This window comes from Ascidia mentula, chromosome 8 (assembly GCF_947561715.1).
Source record: "Ascidia mentula chromosome 8, kaAscMent1.1, whole genome shotgun sequence".
Lineage (NCBI taxonomy): Eukaryota > Metazoa > Chordata > Ascidiacea > Phlebobranchia > Ascidiidae > Ascidia > Ascidia mentula.
Window position 1 is genome coordinate 5,027,606 of NC_138573.1, and position 20,782 is coordinate 5,048,387.

At 39.7% G+C, this 20,782-nt stretch overlaps 10 protein-coding genes across 10 annotated transcripts; all 10 read right to left on the reverse strand.

Annotated features, from left to right (window-relative positions):
* Window positions 1–278: 278 nt before the first annotated feature.
* LOC145910902 (uncharacterized) lies at window positions 279–5,008 on the reverse strand. The gene is made up of 8 exons (XM_082998118.1): window positions 4,848–5,008; window positions 4,518–4,720; window positions 4,347–4,448; window positions 4,127–4,288; window positions 1,093–1,234; window positions 775–977; window positions 604–705; window positions 279–546 (listed from the first exon to the last, which is right to left on the reverse strand). The coding sequence occupies exons 1-8, from the start codon at window positions 4,978–4,980 to the stop codon at window positions 382–384; spliced, it is 1,212 nt and encodes a 403-aa protein (XP_082854244.1). The 5' UTR covers window positions 4,981–5,008; the 3' UTR covers window positions 279–381.
* Window positions 2,189–3,191, reverse strand: LOC145911162 (hematopoietic prostaglandin D synthase-like). Its single transcript, XM_082998414.1, has 4 exons — window positions 3,040–3,191; window positions 2,708–2,910; window positions 2,539–2,640; window positions 2,189–2,473 (listed from the first exon to the last, which is right to left on the reverse strand). The coding sequence occupies exons 1-4, from the start codon at window positions 3,170–3,172 to the stop codon at window positions 2,309–2,311; spliced, it is 603 nt and encodes a 200-aa protein (XP_082854540.1). The 5' UTR covers window positions 3,173–3,191; the 3' UTR covers window positions 2,189–2,308.
* A 954-nt stretch (window positions 5,009–5,962) lies between the features above and the next one.
* Window positions 5,963–6,942, reverse strand: LOC145912213 (hematopoietic prostaglandin D synthase-like). The gene is made up of 4 exons (XM_082999621.1): window positions 6,750–6,942; window positions 6,438–6,640; window positions 6,269–6,370; window positions 5,963–6,203 (listed from the first exon to the last, which is right to left on the reverse strand). The coding sequence occupies exons 1-4, from the start codon at window positions 6,880–6,882 to the stop codon at window positions 6,039–6,041; spliced, it is 603 nt and encodes a 200-aa protein (XP_082855747.1). The 5' UTR covers window positions 6,883–6,942; the 3' UTR covers window positions 5,963–6,038.
* An 853-nt stretch (window positions 6,943–7,795) lies between these two features.
* On the reverse strand, window positions 7,796–8,938 carry LOC145911699 (hematopoietic prostaglandin D synthase-like). Its single transcript, XM_082999114.1, has 4 exons — window positions 8,545–8,938; window positions 8,227–8,429; window positions 8,056–8,157; window positions 7,796–7,998 (listed from the first exon to the last, which is right to left on the reverse strand). The coding sequence occupies exons 1-4, from the start codon at window positions 8,675–8,677 to the stop codon at window positions 7,834–7,836; spliced, it is 603 nt and encodes a 200-aa protein (XP_082855240.1). The 5' UTR covers window positions 8,678–8,938; the 3' UTR covers window positions 7,796–7,833.
* A 702-nt stretch (window positions 8,939–9,640) lies between these two features.
* On the reverse strand, window positions 9,641–10,664 carry LOC145912209 (hematopoietic prostaglandin D synthase-like). Its single transcript, XM_082999616.1, has 4 exons — window positions 10,472–10,664; window positions 10,160–10,362; window positions 9,991–10,092; window positions 9,641–9,925 (listed from the first exon to the last, which is right to left on the reverse strand). The coding sequence occupies exons 1-4, from the start codon at window positions 10,602–10,604 to the stop codon at window positions 9,761–9,763; spliced, it is 603 nt and encodes a 200-aa protein (XP_082855742.1). The 5' UTR covers window positions 10,605–10,664; the 3' UTR covers window positions 9,641–9,760.
* A 788-nt stretch (window positions 10,665–11,452) lies between these two features.
* LOC145911683 (hematopoietic prostaglandin D synthase-like) lies at window positions 11,453–12,658 on the reverse strand. Its single transcript, XM_082999096.1, has 4 exons — window positions 12,267–12,658; window positions 11,949–12,151; window positions 11,778–11,879; window positions 11,453–11,720 (listed from the first exon to the last, which is right to left on the reverse strand). The coding sequence occupies exons 1-4, from the start codon at window positions 12,397–12,399 to the stop codon at window positions 11,556–11,558; spliced, it is 603 nt and encodes a 200-aa protein (XP_082855222.1). The 5' UTR covers window positions 12,400–12,658; the 3' UTR covers window positions 11,453–11,555.
* A 704-nt stretch (window positions 12,659–13,362) lies between these two features.
* On the reverse strand, window positions 13,363–14,386 carry LOC145912230 (hematopoietic prostaglandin D synthase-like). The gene is made up of 4 exons (XM_082999643.1): window positions 14,194–14,386; window positions 13,882–14,084; window positions 13,713–13,814; window positions 13,363–13,647 (listed from the first exon to the last, which is right to left on the reverse strand). The coding sequence occupies exons 1-4, from the start codon at window positions 14,324–14,326 to the stop codon at window positions 13,483–13,485; spliced, it is 603 nt and encodes a 200-aa protein (XP_082855769.1). The 5' UTR covers window positions 14,327–14,386; the 3' UTR covers window positions 13,363–13,482.
* Window positions 14,387–15,174: 788 nt separating this feature from the next.
* LOC145911682 (hematopoietic prostaglandin D synthase-like) lies at window positions 15,175–16,380 on the reverse strand. Its single transcript, XM_082999095.1, has 4 exons — window positions 15,989–16,380; window positions 15,671–15,873; window positions 15,500–15,601; window positions 15,175–15,442 (listed from the first exon to the last, which is right to left on the reverse strand). The coding sequence occupies exons 1-4, from the start codon at window positions 16,119–16,121 to the stop codon at window positions 15,278–15,280; spliced, it is 603 nt and encodes a 200-aa protein (XP_082855221.1). The 5' UTR covers window positions 16,122–16,380; the 3' UTR covers window positions 15,175–15,277.
* A 704-nt stretch (window positions 16,381–17,084) lies between these two features.
* Window positions 17,085–18,108, reverse strand: LOC145912229 (hematopoietic prostaglandin D synthase-like). The gene is made up of 4 exons (XM_082999642.1): window positions 17,916–18,108; window positions 17,604–17,806; window positions 17,435–17,536; window positions 17,085–17,369 (listed from the first exon to the last, which is right to left on the reverse strand). The coding sequence occupies exons 1-4, from the start codon at window positions 18,046–18,048 to the stop codon at window positions 17,205–17,207; spliced, it is 603 nt and encodes a 200-aa protein (XP_082855768.1). The 5' UTR covers window positions 18,049–18,108; the 3' UTR covers window positions 17,085–17,204.
* A 788-nt stretch (window positions 18,109–18,896) lies between these two features.
* LOC145911676 (hematopoietic prostaglandin D synthase-like) lies at window positions 18,897–20,103 on the reverse strand. The gene is made up of 4 exons (XM_082999087.1): window positions 19,711–20,103; window positions 19,393–19,595; window positions 19,222–19,323; window positions 18,897–19,164 (listed from the first exon to the last, which is right to left on the reverse strand). The coding sequence occupies exons 1-4, from the start codon at window positions 19,841–19,843 to the stop codon at window positions 19,000–19,002; spliced, it is 603 nt and encodes a 200-aa protein (XP_082855213.1). The 5' UTR covers window positions 19,844–20,103; the 3' UTR covers window positions 18,897–18,999.
* Between the last annotated feature and the right edge of the window lie 679 nt (window positions 20,104–20,782).

Sequence of the window (20,782 nt, forward strand, 5' to 3'; positions counted from 1 at the left end):
GAATTTCTGACTCATCGTACCTGACGTTGGTACCTACGAAGACCCGGTATAGGCAGACCGATAGCGTAGGCCTATGCGTGACATTCAACCAATAAATTTTGGCCGTCACAATAGGTATATTGGTTGGTGACTTGGTGAGCTGTTTTTCTCTTTCGGACATTACTTGATTAGCGATATATATATATCTATGTAATAGGTATCAACCTGGCACAAAGACTTGTCGACCCATGCAACTGCCTGCTAATCTTGAAACCATTCTTTCAGTAGGTGTGTGACAAGACAATTGTTTATTTATTTATTACAATTATGAACAGTGAACATGGTGTGTAACAAACATGTAATGTCCAAATGCGACATAACTTGTTTTCCATTGCCTTGAACTCAATTTTCTGTCACAGGTCGTGTTTCGATCCACTTCTTTATCTTTGGTCTTTTGGCCACGGCATCGAGAAGCTTCTCAATAGCAGGGAAGCAAGATAAATCCACTTTAAATCTTTTGATGAGAATGTCCGTGGCCACGTAGGCAGCTACATCACCCGCCGAAAACTGTAATGCGTAGTTTGGGAAATTGGTGTTTACTCAACCAGGATCCAGAATACTTACGTTTTTCAAAATGTACGGGCCTTCCGTTGAGTTTATATCTTTTTCGAGGATCTTGAACTTTGGACCCAAAGTTTCATCCATCGCATTCTTCATGGCTTCCGCCTGAAACAACATTGCGTCACAAAAGTTTGATTGATTTCCCGCGACTGTAAATATCGAAGGCAAACCCACCACCACTTTTTCGTCTTTTTCGAAAAATGGGAGTTTTGCGTAAGTTTCGAACAAAACCTCAATCCAGGTGTCAATTTGTGCAGCCTCTAATGAATTCTCTCCGTTCAACCCAAACTCCCGGGCCAGGTATCGAACAATGGCGCGACTGTGAGCAATTTGGACACCGTCCACAAACAGTACAGGCATCTGACCAAACTTCATTGCTGTAAAAAGAGGTGATTGCTTTAAATTAAAAACGGTCACTTTCTTCCAGGGCTAAAGCTATGAAATTACAATGATTTTACTGTTGTTGCACAAATAAAGATATCTTAAACGTACTTGGCTTGTGTTCGGGCCATTTCTCAGAAGAATAACGCACGTCTTCGTATTTCACTTCAGCCTCGGCAAACAACATACGGCACATTTCCCCAAGCCCACGGGCTTCAAAGTAGCAGAGTTTGTATTGCGGCATTTTCGTGAAAAAACGATTGTTTTACAGACAAGCTGTTGACCAAAGAAAAAATAAATGCTAGTAAAAACATGCAAGACCTGTAACTTTCCCCTTTTATAGGCATTTAACTCCAATAGTTTGCTTTGGTTTGAAGGACTGTTGATTTAAATTATAATCTTCATTTGTTACCATAACATTTCCCTTTGCAACTGCAGCCGATATACGATGGTACAGTTATTGAATAGTTTACATATAGCGGAAATACACTGCATTTCAACAGTACCTACGCTACCTCAAAATCCAACTGTCTCACAACCTCCATTACGCACGGTTGCCTGTTTCAAAAAGAAAAAAATAATCCATGTGTCAAGTCAAGCATGAAAGACTGCAATATATATTTGCGACTGAATGAGTTATGACCGTATGCCTCCATAACTGCACAGAAATACTTGTATTGAGACTTATAAGTATACATGCTTGCTTTAACATAAGACCTTTTTTCTTGTAATTCGAGAATATTCGATTGTTACCTTTGTCTGGCCTATTTTGCTAAGTCATTATGCGCGGTGAAGTGGGTGTTCAGTTTGCTGAAAAAGATTTGGCGCGCTGGGCACACACAACTGTATTGACAAAGCGCACCTTTTTCGCTTTATTATTTCAGGCGCAAGCTGTTTATTTTACATCACGCTTACAATTAATTATCCCAATGGCGAATGGGCTATGAGTATACCAAGAAACCAACGGGTATTATTTATTCATTGGATTTCGGCAACTGCATACGTCAAACCTGATGTGCGAATTCATTTTACATTAGTACCATTTGCGAGTTTTTATGACAAAATTGAAACACTTTAAATGGAAGATTTTTGTCTTGGCAAAATAGTCTTATGATTCGTGTCTATAGGTTTATCAGTATGGGCAGCACATTTGTGTTTGTTGAAAGGCAAACAACAACATAATTTTAAAACACGTTTTTAAAACACTGATTATTTATTTGTTACGAAAATGAAAGGAAATATATGGCAGTTAACAATTTGTTGCCTATGTAACAACACATTACTACACACATGCACTATACAACGAAAACATCTTCCACAGCCAGAGTTAGAATTGTGTGACTGGACGAGTTTCAATCCACTTTTTAATTTTGGGTCTTTCCGCCACTGCACTCTGAAGGGCCTTAATGGCCGGATAGCCGGAAAGATCAGCTTTAAACATTTTCTCAACTACATCGGTCGATAGGTATGCTAAAACATCAGCAGCTGTGAACTATAAAAAATAAAAACCATACGTAGAAATTTTTCCTTGTACGCCAAACTTTTATTTGAACTCACAGTTTTAAGAATGTAAGGTCCCTCTGATGCTTTGATCACCTTCTCCATGGCTTTGAGGTTGGGGCCAAGTGTTTCCGACATGAGAGTCTTTAATTTTTCCTCCTGCGATGAAAGATGTGTAAAAAAATGGATGTGCGTGTTGCTGATGTTTGTGAATTTATGCATATACCTTTACGCTTTCATCTTGTTCACCAAATGGTAGTTTAACGAATGCCTCGGTCAACGTCTCGATCCAAACATCGACTTGGGCCGCATCCAAGTCAGTTTCACCAATATAACCCAATTTCCTGGCGACGTAGCGAAATATCGCTCGACTGTTTGCAATCTGGACGCCATCAACAAAAAGCACAGGCATCTTACCGAACTGCATGTCTGTAGATGCATCATCAAGCATGTGGTATAGACACAGCGTGCATTATGACTTTCGAACAATATTCCAATCTTTATCTAATATAGAGTTATAGTATTCTATAAGACTTACTAGTATTCTATAAGACTTACTTGGTTTGTGTTCAGGCCAATCTTCGGGCTCAATCCGAAAGTCTTCGTATGCGACGCCAGCATCAACAAAAAGAAAGCGAATCATTTCTGCCGATCCGCGGTTGTTAAAGTAACAAAGTTTGTATTCAGGCATTTTTCTAGTTTTCTTTCTGCAAAAAGCTCTCAAATATAGCACACAACAACTTCTGAGGTTTTGGCTGCGACCAAGTTTGTGAGATACAGCAGTACTTGTTTCCGCTTATAACAACATCTCATTTAGCCTGAGGTAAAGGCTCCGCCCTTTTTTCTGTCATAGCCCGAGGTAAAATTTGTACCGAATGTTCTGGTTTTGCAGCGTCGAGATTCTAGTAGTACTTTCCATATTTGTGACAAGTGTTATGTAGACTTAAAGGCCTGTCATGTGCCTCTTTCAGTGTTTTGTAAGCCAGTTGACTATGTAGCAAATTTGTGACGTTTGTTTGTATGTTTTAGACGCTACACAGTGCCTTTAGAAACGTGGTACTGTGACCTTCAGAAATCTCAATCATGCCCTGTTTGTACTGTCTACCCCGATACTGTCTTGTTGCTGATGTATTGTGTCTCACCCATTCTACACTGCTGTCATCCCGAATCTGTGAACGATTTAGCGTACTGATTCGTTCTTTCACTGCACAATATATTCACTAAAAACCAAGAGACTGGGGTGCGATTGCGAATTTCTGACTCATCGTACCTGACGTTGATGGTACCTACGAAGACCCGGTATAGGCAGACCGATAGCGTAGGCCTATGCGTGACATTCAACCAATAAATTTTGGCCGTCACAATGGGTATATTGGTTGGTGACTTGGTGAGCTGTTTTTTCTCTTTCGGACATTACTTGATTAGCGATATATATATATATATATATATATATATGTCATAGGTATCAACCTGGCACAAAGACTTTCCATGCAACTGCCTGCTAATCTTGAAACCATTCTTTCAGTAGGTGTATGACAAGACAATTGTTTATTTATTTATAACAATTATGAACAGTGAACATGGTGTGTAACAAACATGTAATGTCCAAATGCGACATAACATGTTTTCCATTGCCTTGAACTCAATTTTCTGTCACAGGTCGTGTTTCGATCCACTTCTTTATCTTTGGTCTTTTGGCCACGGCATCGAGAAGCTTCACAATGGCAGGGAAAGAAGATAAATCCACTTTGAATCTTTTAATGAGAATGTCCGTGGCCACGTAAGCAGCTACATCACCCGCCGAAAACTGTAAAGACGTAGTTTGGGAAATTGGTGTTTACTCAACCAGGATCCAGAATACTTACGTTTTTCAAAATGTACGGGCCTTCCGTTGAGTTTATATCTTTTTCGAGGATCTTGAACTTTGGACCCAAAGTTTCATCCATCGCATTCTTCATGGCTTCCGCCTGAAACAACATTGCGTCACAAAAGTTTGATTGATTCCCCGCGACTGTAAATATCGAAGGCAAACCCACCACCACTTTTTCGTCTTTTTCGAAAAATGGGAGTTTTGCGTAAGTTTCGAACAAAACCTCAATCCAGGTGTCAATTTGTGCAGCCTCTAATGAATTCTCTCCGTTCAACCCAAACTCCCGGGCCAGGTATCGAACCATGGCGCGACTGTGAGCAATTTGGACACCGTCCACAAACAGTACAGGCATCTGACCAAACTTCATTGCTGTAAAAAGAGGTGATTGTTTTAAATCGAAAACGGTCACTTTCTTCCAGGGCTAAAGCTATGAAATTACTATGATTTTCCAACACTTACAACTGTTGTTGCACAAATAAAAGTGTGTTAAACTTACTTGGCTTGTGTTCGGGCCATTTCTCAGAAGAATAACGCACGTCTTCGTATTTCACTTCAGCCTCGGCAAATAACATACGGCACATTTCCCCAAGCCCACGGGCTTCAAAGTAGCAGAGTTTGTATTGCGGCATTTTAGTGAAAAAACGATTGTTTTACAGACAAGCTGTTGACCAAAGAAAAAAGTAAATGCTAGTAGAACATGCAAGACCTGTAACTTTTCCCTATAATAAGCACTTAACTCCAATAGTTTACATTGGTTTGAAGGACTGTTGATTTAAATAATAATCTTCATTTGTTACCATAACATTTCTCTTTGCAACTGCAGCCGATATACGATGGTACAGTTATTGAATAGTTTACATATAGCGGAAATACACTGCATTTCAACAGCACCTACGCTACCTCAAAATGCAACTGTCGCACAACCTCCATTGCGCACGGTTGCCTGTTTCAAAAAGAAAAAATTAATCCATGTGTCAAGTCAAGCATGAAAGACTGCAATATATTTTTGCGACTGAATGAGTGATGACCGTATGCCTCCATAACTGCACAGAAATAATTGTATTGGGACTTAGAAGTATCCATGCTTGCTTAAACATAAGACCTTTTTTCTTGTAATTCGAGAATATTCGACTGTTACGTTTGTCTGGCCTATTTTGCTAAGTCATTATGCGCGGCGAAGTAGGTGTTCAGTTTGCTGAAACAGATTTGGCGCGCTGAGCACACACAACTGTATCGACAAAGCGCACCTTTTTCGCTTTTACATCACGCTTACAATGAATTCTCCCGATGGTGAATGGCGAATGGGCTATGTGTATACCAAGAACGGGAATTATTTATTCATTGGATTTCGGCAACTGCATACGTTAAACCTGATGTGCGAATTCATTTTACATCAGTACCATTTGCGAGTTTTCATGACAAAATTGTAACACTTTGAATGGAAGATTTTTGTCTTGGCAAAATAGTCTTATGATTCGTGTCTATAGGTTTATCAGTATGGACAACACATTTGTGTTTGTTGAAAGGCAAACAACAACATAATTTCAAAACACGTTTTTAAAACACTGATTATTTATTTGTTACAAAAATGAAAGGAAATATATGGCAGTTAACAATTTGTTGCCTATGAAACAACACATTACAACACACATGCGCTATACAATGAAAACATCTTCCACAGCCAGAGTTAGAATTGTGTGACTGGACGAGTTTCAATCCACTTTTTAATTTTGGGTCTTTCCGCCACTGCACTCTGAAGGGCCTTAATGGCCGGATAGCCGGAAAGATCAGCTTTAAACATTTTCTCAACTACATCGGTCGATAGGTATGCTAAAACATCAGCAGCTGTGAACTATAAAAAATAAAAACCATACGTAGAAATTTTTCCTTGTACGCCAAACTTTTATTTGAACTCACAGTTTTAAGAATGTAAGGTCCCTCTGATGCTTTGATCACCTTCTCCATGGCTTTGAGGTTGGGGCCAAGTGTTTCCGACATGAGAGTCTTTAATTTTTCCTCCTGCGATGAAAGATGTGTAAAAAAATGGATGTGCGTGTTGCTGATGTTTGTGAATTTATGCATATACCTTTACGCTTTCATCTTGTTCACCAAATGGTAGTTTAACGAATGCCTCGGTCAACGTCTCGATCCAAACATCGACTTGGGCCGCATCCAAGTCAGTTTCACCAATATAACCCAATTTCCTGGCGACGTAGCGAAATATCGCTCGACTGTTTGCAATCTGGACGCCATCAACAAAAAGCACAGGCATCTTACCGAACTGCATGTCTGTAGATGCATCATCAAGCATGTGGTATAGACACAGCGTGCATTATGACTTTCGAACAATATTCCAATCTTTATCTAATATAGAGTTATAGTATTCTATAAGACTTACTTGGTTTGTGTTCAGGCCAATCTTCGGGCTCAATCCGAAAGTCTTCGTATGCGACGCCAGCATCAACAAAAAGAAAGCGAATCATTTCAGCCGATCCGCGGTTGTTAAAGTAACAAAGTTTGTATTCAGGCATTTTTCTAGCTTTGTTTCTGCAAAAAGCTCTCAAATATAGCACACAACAACTTCTGAGGTTTTGGCTGCGACCAAGTTTGTGAGATACAGCAGTACTTGTTTCCGCTTATAACAACATCTCATTTAGCCTGAGGTAAAGGCTCCGCCCTTTTTTCTGTCATAGCCCGAGGTAAAATTTGTACCGAATGTTCTGGTTTTGCAGCGTCGAGATTCTAGTAGTACTTTCCATATTTGTGACAAGTGTTATGTAGACTTAAAGGCCTGTCATGTGCCTCTTTCAGTGTTTTGTAAGCCAGTTGACTATGTAGCAAATTTGTGACGTTTGTTTGTATGTTTTAGACGCTAAGATAACTCCACAGTGCCTTTAGAAACGTGGTATACTGTGACCTTCAGAAATCTCAATCATGCCCTGTTTGTACTGTCTACCCCGATACTGTCTTGTTGCTGATGTATTGTGTCTCACCCATTCTACACTGCTGTCATCCCGAATCTGTGAACGATTTAGCGTACTGATTCGTTCTTTCACTGCACAATATATTCACTAAAAACCAAGAGACTGGGGTGCGATTGCGAATTTCTGACTCATCGTACCTGACGTTGGTACCTACGAAGACCCGGTATAGGCAGACCGATAGCGTAGGCCTATGCGTGACATTCAACCAATAAATTTTGGCCGTCACAATAGGTATATTGGTTGGTGACTTGGTGAGCTGTTTTTCTCTTTCGGACATTACTTGATTAGCGATATATATATATCTATGTAATAGGTATCAACCTGGCACAAAGACTTGTCGACCCATGCAACTGCCTGCTAATCTTGAAACCATTCTTTCAGTAGGTGTGTGACAAGACAATTGTTTATTTATTTATTACAATTATGAACAGTGAACATGGTGTGTAACAAACATGTAATGTCCAAATGCGACATAACTTGTTTTCCATTCCCTTGAACTCAATTTTCTGTCACAGGTCGTGTTTCGATCCACTTCTTTATCTTTGGTCTTTTGGCCACGGCATCGAGAAGCTTCTCAATAGCAGGGAAGCAAGATAAATCCACTTTAAATCTTTTGATGAGAATGTCCGTGGCCACGTAGGCAGCTACATCACCCGCCGAAAACTGTAATGCGTAGTTTGGGAAATTGGTGTTTACTCAACCAGGATCCAGAATACTTACGTTTTTCAAAATGTACGGGCCTTCCGTTGAGTTTATATCTTTTTCGAGGATCTTGAACTTTGGACCCAAAGTTTCATCCATCGCATTCTTCATGGCTTCCGCCTGAAACAACATTGCGTCACAAAAGTTTGATTGATTTCCCGCGACTGTAAATATCGAAGGCAAACCCACCACCACTTTTTCGTCTTTTTCGAAAAATGGGAGTTTTGCGTAAGTTTCGAACAAAACCTCAATCCAGGTGTCAATTTGTGCAGCCTCTAATGAATTCTCTCCGTTCAACCCAAACTCCCGGGCCAGGTATCGAACAATGGCGCGACTGTGAGCAATTTGGACACCGTCCACAAACAGTACAGGCATCTGACCAAACTTCATTGCTGTAAAAAGAGGTGATTGCTTTAAATTAAAAACGGTCACTTTCTTCCAGGGCTAAAGCTATGAAATTACAATGATTTTACTGTTGTTGCACAAATAAAGATATCTTAAACGTACTTGGCTTGTGTTCGGGCCATTTCTCAGAAGAATAACGCACGTCTTCGTATTTCACTTCAGCCTCGGCAAACAACATACGGCACATTTCCCCAAGCCCACGGGCTTCAAAGTAGCAGAGTTTGTATTGCGGCATTTTCGTGAAAAAACGATTGTTTTACAGACAAGCTGTTGACCAAAGAAAAAATAAATGCTAGTAAAAACATGCAAGACCTGTAACTTTCCCCTTTTATAGGCATTTAACTCCAATAGTTTGCTTTGGTTTGAAGGACTGTTGATTTAAATTATAATCTTCATTTGTTACCATAACATTTCCCTTTGCAACTGCAGCCGATATACGATGGTACAGTTATTGAATAGTTTACATATAGCGGAAATACACTGCATTTCAACAGTACCTACGCTACCTCAAAATCCAACTGTCTCACAACCTCCATTACGCACGGTTGCCTGTTTCAAAAAGAAAAAAATAATCCATGTGTCAAGTCAAGCATGAAAGACTGCAATATATATTTGCGACTGAATGAGTTATGACCGTATGCCTCCATAACTGCACAGAAATACTTGTATTGAGACTTATAAGTATACATGCTTGCTTTAACATAAGACCTTTTTTCTTGTAATTCGAGAATATTCGATTGTTACCTTTGTCTGGCCTATTTTGCTAAGTCATTATGCGCGGTGAAGTGGGTGTTCAGTTTGCTGAAAAAGATTTGGCGCGCTGGGCACACACAACTGTATTGACAAAGCGCACCTTTTTCGCTTTATTATTTCAGGCGCAAGCTGTTTATTTTACATCACGCTTACAATTAATTATCCCAATGGCGAATGGGCTATGAGTATACCAAGAAACCAACGGGTATTATTTATTCATTGGATTTCGGCAACTGCATACGTCAAACCTGATGTGCGAATTCATTTTACATTAGTACCATTTGCGAGTTTTTATGACAAAATTGAAACACTTTAAATGGAAGATTTTTGTCTTGGCAAAATAGTCTTATGATTCGTGTCTATAGGTTTATCAGTATGGGCAGCACATTTGTGTTTGTTGAAAGGCAAACAACAACATAATTTTAAAACACGTTTTTAAAACACTGATTATTTATTTGTTACGAAAATGAAAGGAAATATATGGCAGTTAACAATTTGTTGCCTATGTAACAACACATTACTACACACATGCACTATACAACGAAAACATCTTCCACAGCCAGAGTTAGAATTGTGTGACTGGACGAGTTTCAATCCACTTTTTAATTTTGGGTCTTTCCGCCACTGCACTCTGAAGGGCCTTAATGGCCGGATAGCCGGAAAGATCAGCTTTAAACATTTTCTCAACTACATCGGTCGATAGGTATGCTAAAACATCAGCAGCTGTGAACTATAAAAAATAAAAACCATACGTAGAAATTTTTCCTTGTACGCCAAACTTTTATTTGAACTCACAGTTTTAAGAATGTAAGGTCCCTCTGATGCTTTGATCACCTTCTCCATGGCTTTGAGGTTGGGGCCAAGTGTTTCCGACATGAGAGTCTTTAATTTTTCCTCCTGCGATGAAAGATGTGTAAAAAAATGGATGTGCGTGTTGCTGATGTTTGTGAATTTATGCATATACCTTTACGCTTTCATCTTGTTCACCAAATGGTAGTTTAACGAATGCCTCGGTCAACGTCTCGATCCAAACATCGACTTGGGCCGCATCCAAGTCAGTTTCACCAATATAACCCAATTTCCTGGCGACGTAGCGAAATATCGCTCGACTGTTTGCAATCTGGACGCCATCAACAAAAAGCACAGGCATCTTACCGAACTGCATGTCTGTAGATGCATCATCAAGCATGTGGTATAGACACAGCGTGCATTATGACTTTCGAACAATATTCCAATCTTTATCTAATATAGAGTTATAGTATTCTATAAGACTTACTTGGTTTGTGTTCAGGCCAATCTTCGGGCTCAATCCGAAAGTCTTCGTATGCGACGCCAGCATCAACAAAAAGAAAGCGAATCATTTCAGCCGATCCGCGGTTGTTAAAGTAACAAAGTTTGTATTCAGGCATTTTTCTAGCTTTGTTTCTGCAAAAAGCTCTCAAATATAGCACACAACAACTTCTGAGGTTTTGGCTGCGACCAAGTTTGTGAGATACAGCAGTACTTGTTTCCGCTTATAACAACATCTCATTTAGCCTGAGGTAAAGGCTCCGCCCTTTTTTCTGTCATAGCCCGAGGTAAAATTTGTACCGAATGTTCTGGTTTTGCAGCGTCGAGATTCTAGTAGTACTTTCCATATTTGTGACAAGTGTTATGTAGACTTAAAGGCCTGTCATGTGCCTCTTTCAGTGTTTTGTAAGCCAGTTGACTATGTAGCAAATTTGTGACGTTTGTTTGTATGTTTTAGACGCTAAGATAACTCCACAGTGCCTTTAGAAACGTGGTATACTGTGACCTTCAGAAATCTCAATCATGCCCTGTTTGTACTGTCTACCCCGATACTGTCTTGTTGCTGATGTATTGTGTCTCACCCATTCTACACTGCTGTCATCCCGAATCTGTGAACGATTTAGCGTACTGATTCGTTCTTTCACTGCACAATATATTCACTAAAAACCAAGAGACTGGGGTGCGATTGCGAATTTCTGACTCATCGTACCTGACGTTGGTACCTACGAAGACCCGGTATAGGCAGACCGATAGCGTAGGCCTATGCGTGACATTCAACCAATAAATTTTGGCCGTCACAATAGGTATATTGGTTGGTGACTTGGTGAGCTGTTTTTCTCTTTCGGACATTACTTGATTAGCGATATATATATATCTATGTAATAGGTATCAACCTGGCACAAAGACTTGTCGACCCATGCAACTGCCTGCTAATCTTGAAACCATTCTTTCAGTAGGTGTGTGACAAGACAATTGTTTATTTATTTATTACAATTATGAACAGTGAACATGGTGTGTAACAAACATGTAATGTCCAAATGCGACATAACTTGTTTTCCATTGCCTTGAACTCAATTTTCTGTCACAGGTCGTGTTTCGATCCACTTCTTTATCTTTGGTCTTTTGGCCACGGCATCGAGAAGCTTCTCAATAGCAGGGAAGCAAGATAAATCCACTTTAAATCTTTTGATGAGAATGTCCGTGGCCACGTAGGCAGCTACATCACCCGCCGAAAACTGTAATGCGTAGTTTGGGAAATTGGTGTTTACTCAACCAGGATCCAGAATACTTACGTTTTTCAAAATGTACGGGCCTTCCGTTGAGTTTATATCTTTTTCGAGGATCTTGAACTTTGGACCCAAAGTTTCATCCATCGCATTCTTCATGGCTTCCGCCTGAAACAACATTGCGTCACAAAAGTTTGATTGATTTCCCGCGACTGTAAATATCGAAGGCAAACCCACCACCACTTTTTCGTCTTTTTCGAAAAATGGGAGTTTTGCGTAAGTTTCGAACAAAACCTCAATCCAGGTGTCAATTTGTGCAGCCTCTAATGAATTCTCTCCGTTCAACCCAAACTCCCGGGCCAGGTATCGAACAATGGCGCGACTGTGAGCAATTTGGACACCGTCCACAAACAGTACAGGCATCTGACCAAACTTCATTGCTGTAAAAAGAGGTGATTGCTTTAAATTAAAAACGGTCACTTTCTTCCAGGGCTAAAGCTATGAAATTACAATGATTTTACTGTTGTTGCACAAATAAAGATATCTTAAACGTACTTGGCTTGTGTTCGGGCCATTTCTCAGAAGAATAACGCACGTCTTCGTATTTCACTTCAGCCTCGGCAAACAACATACGGCACATTTCCCCAAGCCCACGGGCTTCAAAGTAGCAGAGTTTGTATTGCGGCATTTTCGTGAAAAAACGATTGTTTTACAGACAAGCTGTTGACCAAAGAAAAAATAAATGCTAGTAAAAACATGCAAGACCTGTAACTTTCCCCTTTTATAGGCATTTAACTCCAATAGTTTGCTTTGGTTTGAAGGACTGTTGATTTAAATTATAATCTTCATTTGTTACCATAACATTTCCCTTTGCAACTGCAGCCGATATACGATGGTACAGTTATTGAATAGTTTACATATAGCGGAAATACACTGCATTTCAACAGTACCTACGCTACCTCAAAATCCAACTGTCTCACAACCTCCATTACGCACGGTTGCCTGTTTCAAAAAGAAAAAAATAATCCATGTGTCAAGTCAAGCATGAAAGACTGCAATATATATTTGCGACTGAATGAGTTATGACCGTATGCCTCCATAACTGCACAGAAATACTTGTATTGAGACTTATAAGTATACATGCTTGCTTTAACATAAGACCTTTTTTCTTGTAATTCGAGAATATTCGATTGTTACCTTTGTCTGGCCTATTTTGCTAAGTCATTATGCGCGGTGAAGTGGGTGTTCAGTTTGCTGAAAAAGATTTGGCGCGCTGGGCACACACAACTGTATTGACAAAGCGCACCTTTTTCGCTTTATTATTTCAGGCGCAAGCTGTTTATTTTACATCACGCTTACAATTAATTATCCCAATGGCGAATGGGCTATGAGTATACCAAGAAACCAACGGGTATTATTTATTCATTGGATTTCGGCAACTGCATACGTCAAACCTGATGTGCGAATTCATTTTACATTAGTACCATTTGCGAGTTTTTATGACAAAATTGAAACACTTTAAATGGAAGATTTTTGTCTTGGCAAAATAGTCTTATGATTCGTGTCTATAGGTTTATCAGTATGGGCAGCACATTTGTGTTTGTTGAAAGGCAAACAACAACATAATTTTAAAACACGTTTTTAAAACACTGATTATTTATTTGTTACGAAAATGAAAGGAAATATATGGCAGTTAACAATTTGTTGCCTATGTAACAACACATTACTACACACATGCACTATACAACGAAAACATCTTCCACAGCCAGAGTTAGAATTGTGTGACTGGACGAGTTTCAATCCACTTTTTAATTTTGGGTCTTTCCGCCACTGCACTCTGAAGGGCCTTAATGGCCGGATAGCCGGAAAGATCAGCTTTAAACATTTTCTCAACTACATCGGTCGATAGGTATGCTAAAACATCAGCAGCTGTGAACTATAAAAAATAAAAACCATACGTAGAAATTTTTCCTTGTACGCCAAACTTTTATTTGAACTCACAGTTTTAAGAATGTAAGGTCCCTCTGATGCTTTGATCACCTTCTCCATGGCTTTGAGGTTGGGGCCAAGTGTTTCCGACATGAGAGTCTTTAATTTTTCCTCCTGCGATGAAAGATGTGTAAAAAAATGGATGTGCGTGTTGCTGATGTTTGTGAATTTATGCATATACCTTTACGCTTTCATCTTGTTCACCAAATGGTAGTTTAACGAATGCCTCGGTCAACGTCTCGATCCAAACATCGACTTGGGCCGCATCCAAGTCAGTTTCACCAATATAACCCAATTTCCTGGCGACGTAGCGAAATATCGCTCGACTGTTTGCAATCTGGACGCCATCAACAAAAAGCACAGGCATCTTACCGAACTGCATGTCTGTAGATGCATCATCAAGCATGTGGTATAGACACAGCGTGCATTATGACTTTCGAACAATATTCCAATCTTTATCTAATATAGAGTTATAGTATTCTATAAGACTTACTTGGTTTGTGTTCAGGCCAATCTTCGGGCTCAATCCGAAAGTCTTCGTATGCGACGCCAGCATCAACAAAAAGAAAGCGAATCATTTCAGCCGATCCGCGGTTGTTAAAGTAACAAAGTTTGTATTCAGGCATTTTTCTAGCTTTGTTTCTGCAAAAAGCTCTCAAATATAGCACACAACAACTTCTGAGGTTTTGGCTGCGACCAAGTTTGTGAGATACAGCAGTACTTGTTTCCGCTTATAACAACATCTCATTTAGCCTGAGGTAAAGGCTCCGCCCTTTTTTCTGTCATAGCCCGAGGTAAAATTTGTACCGAATGTTCTGGTTTTGCAGCGTCGAGATTCTAGTAGTACTTTCCATATTTGTGACAAGTGTTATGTAGACTTAAAGGCCTGTCATGTGCCTCTTTCAGTGTTTTGTAAGCCAGTTGACTATGTAGCAAATTTGTGACGTTTGTTTGTATGTTTTAGACGCTAAGATAACTCCACAGTGCCTTTAGAAACGTGGTATACTGTGACCTTCAGAAATCTCAATCATGCCCTGTTTGTACTGTCTACCCCGATACTGTCTTGTTGCTGATGTATTGTGTCTCACCCATTCTACACTGCTGTCATCCCGAATCTGTGAACGATTTAGCGTACTGATTCGTTCTTTCACTGCACAATATATTCACTAAAAACCAAGAGACTGGGGTGCGATTGCGAATTTCTGACTCATCGTACCTGACGTTGGTACCTACGAAGACCCGGTATAGGCAGACCGATAGCGTAGGCCTATGCGTGACATTCAACCAATAAATTTTGGCCGTCACAATAGGTATATTGGTTGGTGACTTGGTGAGCTGTTTTTCTCTTTCGGACATTACTTGATTAGCGATATATATATATCTATGTAATAGGTATCAACCTGGCACAAAGACTTGTCGACCCATGCAACTGCCTGCTAATCTTGAAACCATTCTTTCAGTAGGTGTGTGACAAGACAATTGTTTATTTATTTATTACAATTATGAACAGTGAACATGGTGTGTAACAAACATGTAATGTCCAAATGCGACATAACTTGTTTTCCATTGCCTTGAACTCAATTTTCTGTCACAGGTCGTGTTTCGATCCACTTCTTTATCTTTGGTCTTTTGGCCACGGCATCGAGAAGCTTCTCAATAGCAGGGAAGCAAGATAAATCCACTTTAAATCTTTTGATGAGAATGTCCGTGGCCACGTAGGCAGCTACATCACCCGCCGAAAACTGTAATGCGTAGTTTGGGAAATTGGTGTTTACTCAACCAGGATCCAGAATACTTACGTTTTTCAAAATGTACGGGCCTTCCGTTGAGTTTATATCTTTTTCGAGGATCTTGAACTTTGGACCCAAAGTTTCATCCATCGCATTCTTCATGGCTTCCGCCTGAAACAACATTGCGTCACAAAAGTTTGATTGATTTCCCGCGACTGTAAATATCGAAGGCAAACCCACCACCACTTTTTCGTCTTTTTCGAAAAATGGGAGTTTTGCGTAAGTTTCGAACAAAACCTCAATCCAGGTGTCAATTTGTGCAGCCTCTAATGAATTCTCTCCGTTCAACCCAAACTCCCGGGCCAGGTATCGAACAATGGCGCGACTGTGAGCAATTTGGACACCGTCCACAAACAGTACAGGCATCTGACCAAACTTCATTGCTGTAAAAAGAGGTGATTGCTTTAAATTAAAAACGGTCACTTTCTTCCAGGGCTAAAGCTATGAAATTACAATGATTTTACTGTTGTTGCACAAATAAAGATATCTTAAACGTACTTGGCTTGTGTTCGGGCCATTTCTCAGAAGAATAACGCACGTCTTCGTATTTCACTTCAGCCTCGGCAAACAACATACGGCACATTTCCCCAAGCCCACGGGCTTCAAAGTAGCAGAGTTTGTATTGCGGCATTTTCGTGAAAAAACGATTGTTTTACAGACAAGCTGTTGACCAAAGAAAAAATAAATGCTAGTAAAAACATGCAAGACCTGTAACTTTCCCCTTTTATAGGCATTTAACTCCAATAGTTTGCTTTGGTTTGAAGGACTGTTGATTTAAATTATAATCTTCATTTGTTACCATAACATTTCCCTTTGCAACTGCAGCCGATATACGATGGTACAGTTATTGAATAGTTTACATATAGCGGAAATACACTGCATTTCAACAGTACCTACGCTACCTCAAAATCCAACTGTCTCACAACCTCCATTACGCACGGTTGCCTGTTTCAAAAAGAAAAAAATAATCCATGTGTCAAGTCAAGCATGAAAGACTGCAATATATATTTGCGACTGAATGAGTTATGACCGTATGCCTCCATAACTGCACAGAAATACTTGTATTGAGACTTATAAGTATACATGCTTGCTTTAACATAAGACCTTTTTTCTTGTAATTCGAGAATATTCGATTGTTACCTTTGTCTGGCCTATTTTGCTAAGTCATTATGCGCGGTGAAGTGGGTGTTCAGTTTGCTGAAAAAGATTTGGCGCGCTGGGCACACACAACTGTATTGACAAAGCGCACCTTTTTCGCTTTATTATTTCAGGCGCAAGCTGTTTATTTTACATCACGCTTACAATTAATTATCCCAATGGCGAATGGGCTATGAGTATACCAAGAAACCAACGGGTATTATTTATTCATTGGATTTCGGCAACTGCATACGTCAAACCTGATGTGCGAATTCATTTTACATTAGTACCATTTGCGAGTTTTTATGACAAAATTGAAACACTTTAAATGGAAGATTTTTGTCTTGGCAAAATAGTCTTATGATTCGTGTCTATAGGTTTATCAGTATGGGCAGCACATTTGTGTTTGTTGAAAGGCAAACAACAACATAATTTTAAAACACGTTTTTAAAACACTGATTATTTATTTGTTACGAAAATGAAAGGAAATATATGGCAGTTAACAATTTGTTGCCTATGTAACAACACATTACTACACACATGCACTATACAACGAAAACATCTTCCACAGCCAGAGTTAGAATTGTGTGACTGGACGAGTTTCAATCCACTTTTTAATTTTGGGTCTTTCCGCCACTGCACTCTGAAGGGCCTTAATGGCCGGATAGCCGGAAAGATCAGCTTTAAACATTTTCTCAACTACATCGGTCGATAGGTATGCTAAAACATCAGCAGCTGTGAACTATAAAAAATAAAAACCATACGTAGAAATTTTTCCTTGTACGCCAAACTTTTATTTGAACTCACAGTTTTAAGAATGTAAGGTCCCTCTGATGCTTTGATCACCTTCTCCATGGCTTTGAGGTTGGGGCCAAGTGTTTCCGACATGAGAGTCTTTAATTTTTCCTCCTGCGATGAAAGATGTGTAAAAAAATGGATGTGCGTGTTGCTGATGTTTGTGAATTTATGCATATACCTTTACGCTTTCATCTTGTTCACCAAATGGTAGTTTAACGAATGCCTCGGTCAACGTCTCGATCCAAACATCGACTTGGGCCGCATCCAAGTCAGTTTCACCAATATAACCCAATTTCCTGGCGACGTAGCGAAATATCGCTCGACTGTTTGCAATCTGGACGCCATCAACAAAAAGCACAGGCATCTTACCGAACTGCATGTCTGTAGATGCATCATCAAGCATGTGGTATAGACACAGCGTGCATTATGACTTTCGAACAATATTCCAATCTTTATCTAATATAGAGTTATAGTATTCTATAAGACTTACTTGGTTTGTGTTCAGGCCAATCTTCGGGCTCAATCCGAAAGTCTTCGTATGCGACGCCAGCATCAACAAAAAGAAAGCGAATCATTTCAGCCGATCCGCGGTTGTTAAAGTAACAAAGTTTGTATTCAGGCATTTTTCTAGCTTTGTTTCTGCAAAAAGCTCTCAAATATAGCACACAACAACTTCTGAGGTTTTGGCTGCGACCAAGTTTGTGAGATACAGCAGTACTTGTTTCCGCTTATAACAACATCTCATTTAGCCTGAGGTAAAGGCTCCGCCCTTTTTTCTGTCATAGCCCGAGGTAAAATTTGTACCGAATGTTCTGGTTTTGCAGCGTCGAGATTCTAGTAGTACTTTCCATATTTGTGACAAGTGTTATGTAGACTTAAAGGCCTGTCATGTGCCTCTTTCAGTGTTTTGTAAGCCAGTTGACTATGTAGCAAATTTGTGACGTTTGTTTGTATGTTTTAGACGCTAAGATAACTCCACAGTGCCTTTAGAAACGTGGTATACTGTGACCTTCAGAAATCTCAATCATGCCCTGTTTGTACTGTCTACCCCGATACTGTCTTGTTGCTGATGTATTGTGTCTCACCCATTCTACACTGCTGTCATCCCGAATCTGTGAACGATTTAGCGTACTGATTCGTTCTTTCACTGCACAATATATTCACTAAAAACCAAGAGACTGGGGTGCGATTGCGAATTTCTGACTCATCGTACCTGACGTTGGTACCTACGAAGACCCGGTATAGGCAGACCGATAGCGTAGGCCTATGCGTGACATTCAACCAATAAATTTTGGCCGTCACAATAGGTATATTGGTTGGTGACTTGGTGAGCTGTTTTTCTCTTTCGGACATTACTTGATTAGCGATATATATATATCTATGTAATAGGTATCAACCTGGCACAAAGACTTGTCGACCCATGCAACTGCCTGCTAATCTTGAAACCATTCTTTCAGTAGGTGTGTGACAAGACAATTGTTTATTTATTTATTACAATTATGAACAGTGAACATGGTGTGTAACAAACATGTAATGTCCAAATGCGACATAACTTGTTTTCCATTGCCTTGAACTCAATTTTCTGTCACAGGTCGTGTTTCGATCCACTTCTTTATCTTTGGTCTTTTGGCCACGGCATCGAGAAGCTTCTCAATAGCAGGGAAGCAAGATAAATCCACTTTAAATCTTTTGATGAGAATGTCCGTGGCCACGTAGGCAGCTACATCACCCGCCGAAAACTGTAATGCGTAGTTTGGGAAATTGGTGTTTACTCAACCAGGATCCAGAATACTTACGTTTTTCAAAATGTACGGGCCTTCCGTTGAGTTTATATCTTTTTCGAGGATCTTGAACTTTGGACCCAAAGTTTCATCCATCGCATTCTTCATGGCTTCCGCCTGAAACAACATTGCGTCACAAAAGTTTGATTGATTTCCCGCGACTGTAAATATCGAAGGCAAACCCACCACCACTTTTTCGTCTTTTTCGAAAAATGGGAGTTTTGCGTAAGTTTCGAACAAAACCTCAATCCAGGTGTCAATTTGTGCAGCCTCTAATGAATTCTCTCCGTTCAACCCAAACTCCCGGGCCAGGTATCGAACAATGGCGCGACTGTGAGCAATTTGGACACCGTCCACAAACAGTACAGGCATCTGACCAAACTTCATTGCTGTAAAAAGAGGTGATTGCTTTAAATTAAAAACGGTCACTTTCTTCCAGGGCTAAAGCTATGAAATTACAATGATTTTACTGTTGTTGCACAAATAAAGATATCTTAAACGTACTTGGCTTGTGTTCGGGCCATTTCTCAGAAGAATAACGCACGTCTTCGTATTTCACTTCAGCCTCGGCAAACAACATACGGCACATTTCCCCAAGCCCACGGGCTTCAAAGTAGCAGAGTTTGTATTGCGGCATTTTCGTGAAAAAACGATTGTTTTACAGACAAGCTGTTGACCAAAGAAAAAATAAATGCTAGTAAAAACATGCAAGACCTGTAACTTTCCCCTTTTATAGGCATTTAACTCCAATAGTTTGCTTTGGTTTGAAGGACTGTTGATTTAAATTATAATCTTCATTTGTTACCATAACATTTCCCTTTGCAACTGCAGCCGATATACGATGGTACAGTTATTGAATAGTTTACATATAGCGGAAATACACTGCATTTCAACAGTACCTACGCTACCTCAAAATCCAACTGTCTCACAACCTCCATTACGCACGGTTGCCTGTTTCAAAAAGAAAAAAATAATCCATGTGTCAAGTCAAGCATGAAAGACTGCAATATATATTTGCGACTGAATGAGTTATGACCGTATGCCTCCATAACTGCACAGAAATACTTGTATTGAGACTTATAAGTATACATGCTTGCTTTAACATAAGACCTTTTTTCTTGTAATTCGAGAATATTCGATTGTTACCTTTGTCTGGCCTATTTTGCTAAGTCATTATGCGCGGTGAAGTGGGTGTTCAGTTTGCTGAAAAAGATTTGGCGCGCTGGGCACACACAACTGTATTGACAAAGCGCACCTTTTTCGCTTTATTATTTCAGGCGCAAGCTGTTTATTTTACATCACGCTTACAATTAATTATCCCAATGGCGAATGGGCTATGAGTATACCAAGAAACCAACGGGTATTATTTATTCATTGGATTTCGGCAACTGCATACGTCAAACCTGATGTGCGAATTCATTTTACATTAGTACCATTTGCGAGTTTTTATGACAAAATTGAAACACTTTAAATGGAAGATTTTTGTCTTGGCAAAATAGTCTTATGATTCGTGTCTATAGGTTTATCAGTATGGGCAGCACATTTGTGTTTGTTGAAAGGCAAACAACAACATAAT

What these genes read in the sequence shown, in the direction of transcription:
- LOC145911682 (XM_082999095.1), bottom strand. Translation starts at nt 16,121, where the DNA reads ATGCCGCAATACAAACTCTGCTACTTTGAAGCCCGTGGGCTTGGGGAA. An exon ending in AAAAAGACGAAAAAGTGGTG is followed by an intron (nt 15,602 to 15,670) that starts GTGGGTTTGCCT and finishes ATGTTGTTTCAG; the next exon opens with GCGGAAGCCATGAAGAATGC. An exon ending in GCCCGTACATTTTGAAAAAC is followed by an intron (nt 15,443 to 15,499) that starts GTAAGTATTCTG and finishes TACGCATTACAG; the next exon opens with TTTTCGGCGGGTGATGTAGC.
- LOC145911676 (XM_082999087.1), bottom strand. Translation starts at nt 19,843, where the DNA reads ATGCCGCAATACAAACTCTGCTACTTTGAAGCCCGTGGGCTTGGGGAA. An exon ending in ATGGCCCGAACACAAGCCAA is followed by an intron (nt 19,596 to 19,710) that starts GTACGTTTAAGA and finishes CTCTTTTTACAG; the next exon opens with CAATGAAGTTTGGTCAGATG. An exon ending in AAAAAGACGAAAAAGTGGTG is followed by an intron (nt 19,324 to 19,392) that starts GTGGGTTTGCCT and finishes ATGTTGTTTCAG; the next exon opens with GCGGAAGCCATGAAGAATGC.
- LOC145912213 (XM_082999621.1), bottom strand. Translation starts at nt 6,882, where the DNA reads ATGCCTGAATACAAACTTTGTTACTTTAACAACCGCGGATCGGCTGAA. An exon ending in TTGGCCTGAACACAAACCAA is followed by an intron (nt 6,641 to 6,749) that starts GTAAGTCTTATA and finishes ATGCATCTACAG; the next exon opens with ACATGCAGTTCGGTAAGATG. An exon ending in AACAAGATGAAAGCGTAAAG is followed by an intron (nt 6,371 to 6,437) that starts GTATATGCATAA and finishes CTTTCATCGCAG; the next exon opens with GAGGAAAAATTAAAGACTCT.
- LOC145912209 (XM_082999616.1), bottom strand. Translation starts at nt 10,604, where the DNA reads ATGCCTGAATACAAACTTTGTTACTTTAACAACCGCGGATCGGCTGAA. An exon ending in TTGGCCTGAACACAAACCAA is followed by an intron (nt 10,363 to 10,471) that starts GTAAGTCTTATA and finishes ATGCATCTACAG; the next exon opens with ACATGCAGTTCGGTAAGATG. An exon ending in GACCTTACATTCTTAAAACT is followed by an intron (nt 9,926 to 9,990) that starts GTGAGTTCAAAT and finishes TATTTTTTATAG; the next exon opens with TTCACAGCTGCTGATGTTTT.
- LOC145912229 (XM_082999642.1), bottom strand. Translation starts at nt 18,048, where the DNA reads ATGCCTGAATACAAACTTTGTTACTTTAACAACCGCGGATCGGCTGAA. An exon ending in TTGGCCTGAACACAAACCAA is followed by an intron (nt 17,807 to 17,915) that starts GTAAGTCTTATA and finishes ATGCATCTACAG; the next exon opens with ACATGCAGTTCGGTAAGATG. An exon ending in GACCTTACATTCTTAAAACT is followed by an intron (nt 17,370 to 17,434) that starts GTGAGTTCAAAT and finishes TATTTTTTATAG; the next exon opens with TTCACAGCTGCTGATGTTTT.
- LOC145911699 (XM_082999114.1), bottom strand. Translation starts at nt 8,677, where the DNA reads ATGCCGCAATACAAACTCTGCTACTTTGAAGCCCGTGGGCTTGGGGAA. An exon ending in ATGGCCCGAACACAAGCCAA is followed by an intron (nt 8,430 to 8,544) that starts GTACGTTTAAGA and finishes CTCTTTTTACAG; the next exon opens with CAATGAAGTTTGGTCAGATG. An exon ending in AAAAAGACGAAAAAGTGGTG is followed by an intron (nt 8,158 to 8,226) that starts GTGGGTTTGCCT and finishes ATGTTGTTTCAG; the next exon opens with GCGGAAGCCATGAAGAATGC.
- LOC145912230 (XM_082999643.1), bottom strand. Translation starts at nt 14,326, where the DNA reads ATGCCTGAATACAAACTTTGTTACTTTAACAACCGCGGATCGGCTGAA. An exon ending in AACAAGATGAAAGCGTAAAG is followed by an intron (nt 13,815 to 13,881) that starts GTATATGCATAA and finishes CTTTCATCGCAG; the next exon opens with GAGGAAAAATTAAAGACTCT. An exon ending in GACCTTACATTCTTAAAACT is followed by an intron (nt 13,648 to 13,712) that starts GTGAGTTCAAAT and finishes TATTTTTTATAG; the next exon opens with TTCACAGCTGCTGATGTTTT.
- LOC145911162 (XM_082998414.1), bottom strand. Translation starts at nt 3,172, where the DNA reads ATGCCTGAATACAAACTTTGTTACTTTAACAACCGCGGATCGGCAGAA. An exon ending in AACAAGATGAAAGCGTAAAG is followed by an intron (nt 2,641 to 2,707) that starts GTATATGCATAA and finishes CTTTCATCGCAG; the next exon opens with GAGGAAAAATTAAAGACTCT. An exon ending in GACCTTACATTCTTAAAACT is followed by an intron (nt 2,474 to 2,538) that starts GTGAGTTCAAAT and finishes TATTTTTTATAG; the next exon opens with TTCACAGCTGCTGATGTTTT.
- LOC145910902 (XM_082998118.1), bottom strand. Translation starts at nt 4,980, where the DNA reads ATGCCGCAATACAAACTCTGCTACTTTGAAGCCCGTGGGCTTGGGGAA. An exon ending in ATGGCCCGAACACAAGCCAA is followed by an intron (nt 978 to 1,092) that starts GTACGTTTAAGA and finishes CTCTTTTTACAG; the next exon opens with CAATGAAGTTTGGTCAGATG. An exon ending in GCCCGTACATTTTGAAAAAC is followed by an intron (nt 547 to 603) that starts GTAAGTATTCTG and finishes TACGCATTACAG; the next exon opens with TTTTCGGCGGGTGATGTAGC.
- LOC145911683 (XM_082999096.1), bottom strand. Translation starts at nt 12,399, where the DNA reads ATGCCGCAATACAAACTCTGCTACTTTGAAGCCCGTGGGCTTGGGGAA. An exon ending in ATGGCCCGAACACAAGCCAA is followed by an intron (nt 12,152 to 12,266) that starts GTACGTTTAAGA and finishes CTCTTTTTACAG; the next exon opens with CAATGAAGTTTGGTCAGATG. An exon ending in AAAAAGACGAAAAAGTGGTG is followed by an intron (nt 11,880 to 11,948) that starts GTGGGTTTGCCT and finishes ATGTTGTTTCAG; the next exon opens with GCGGAAGCCATGAAGAATGC.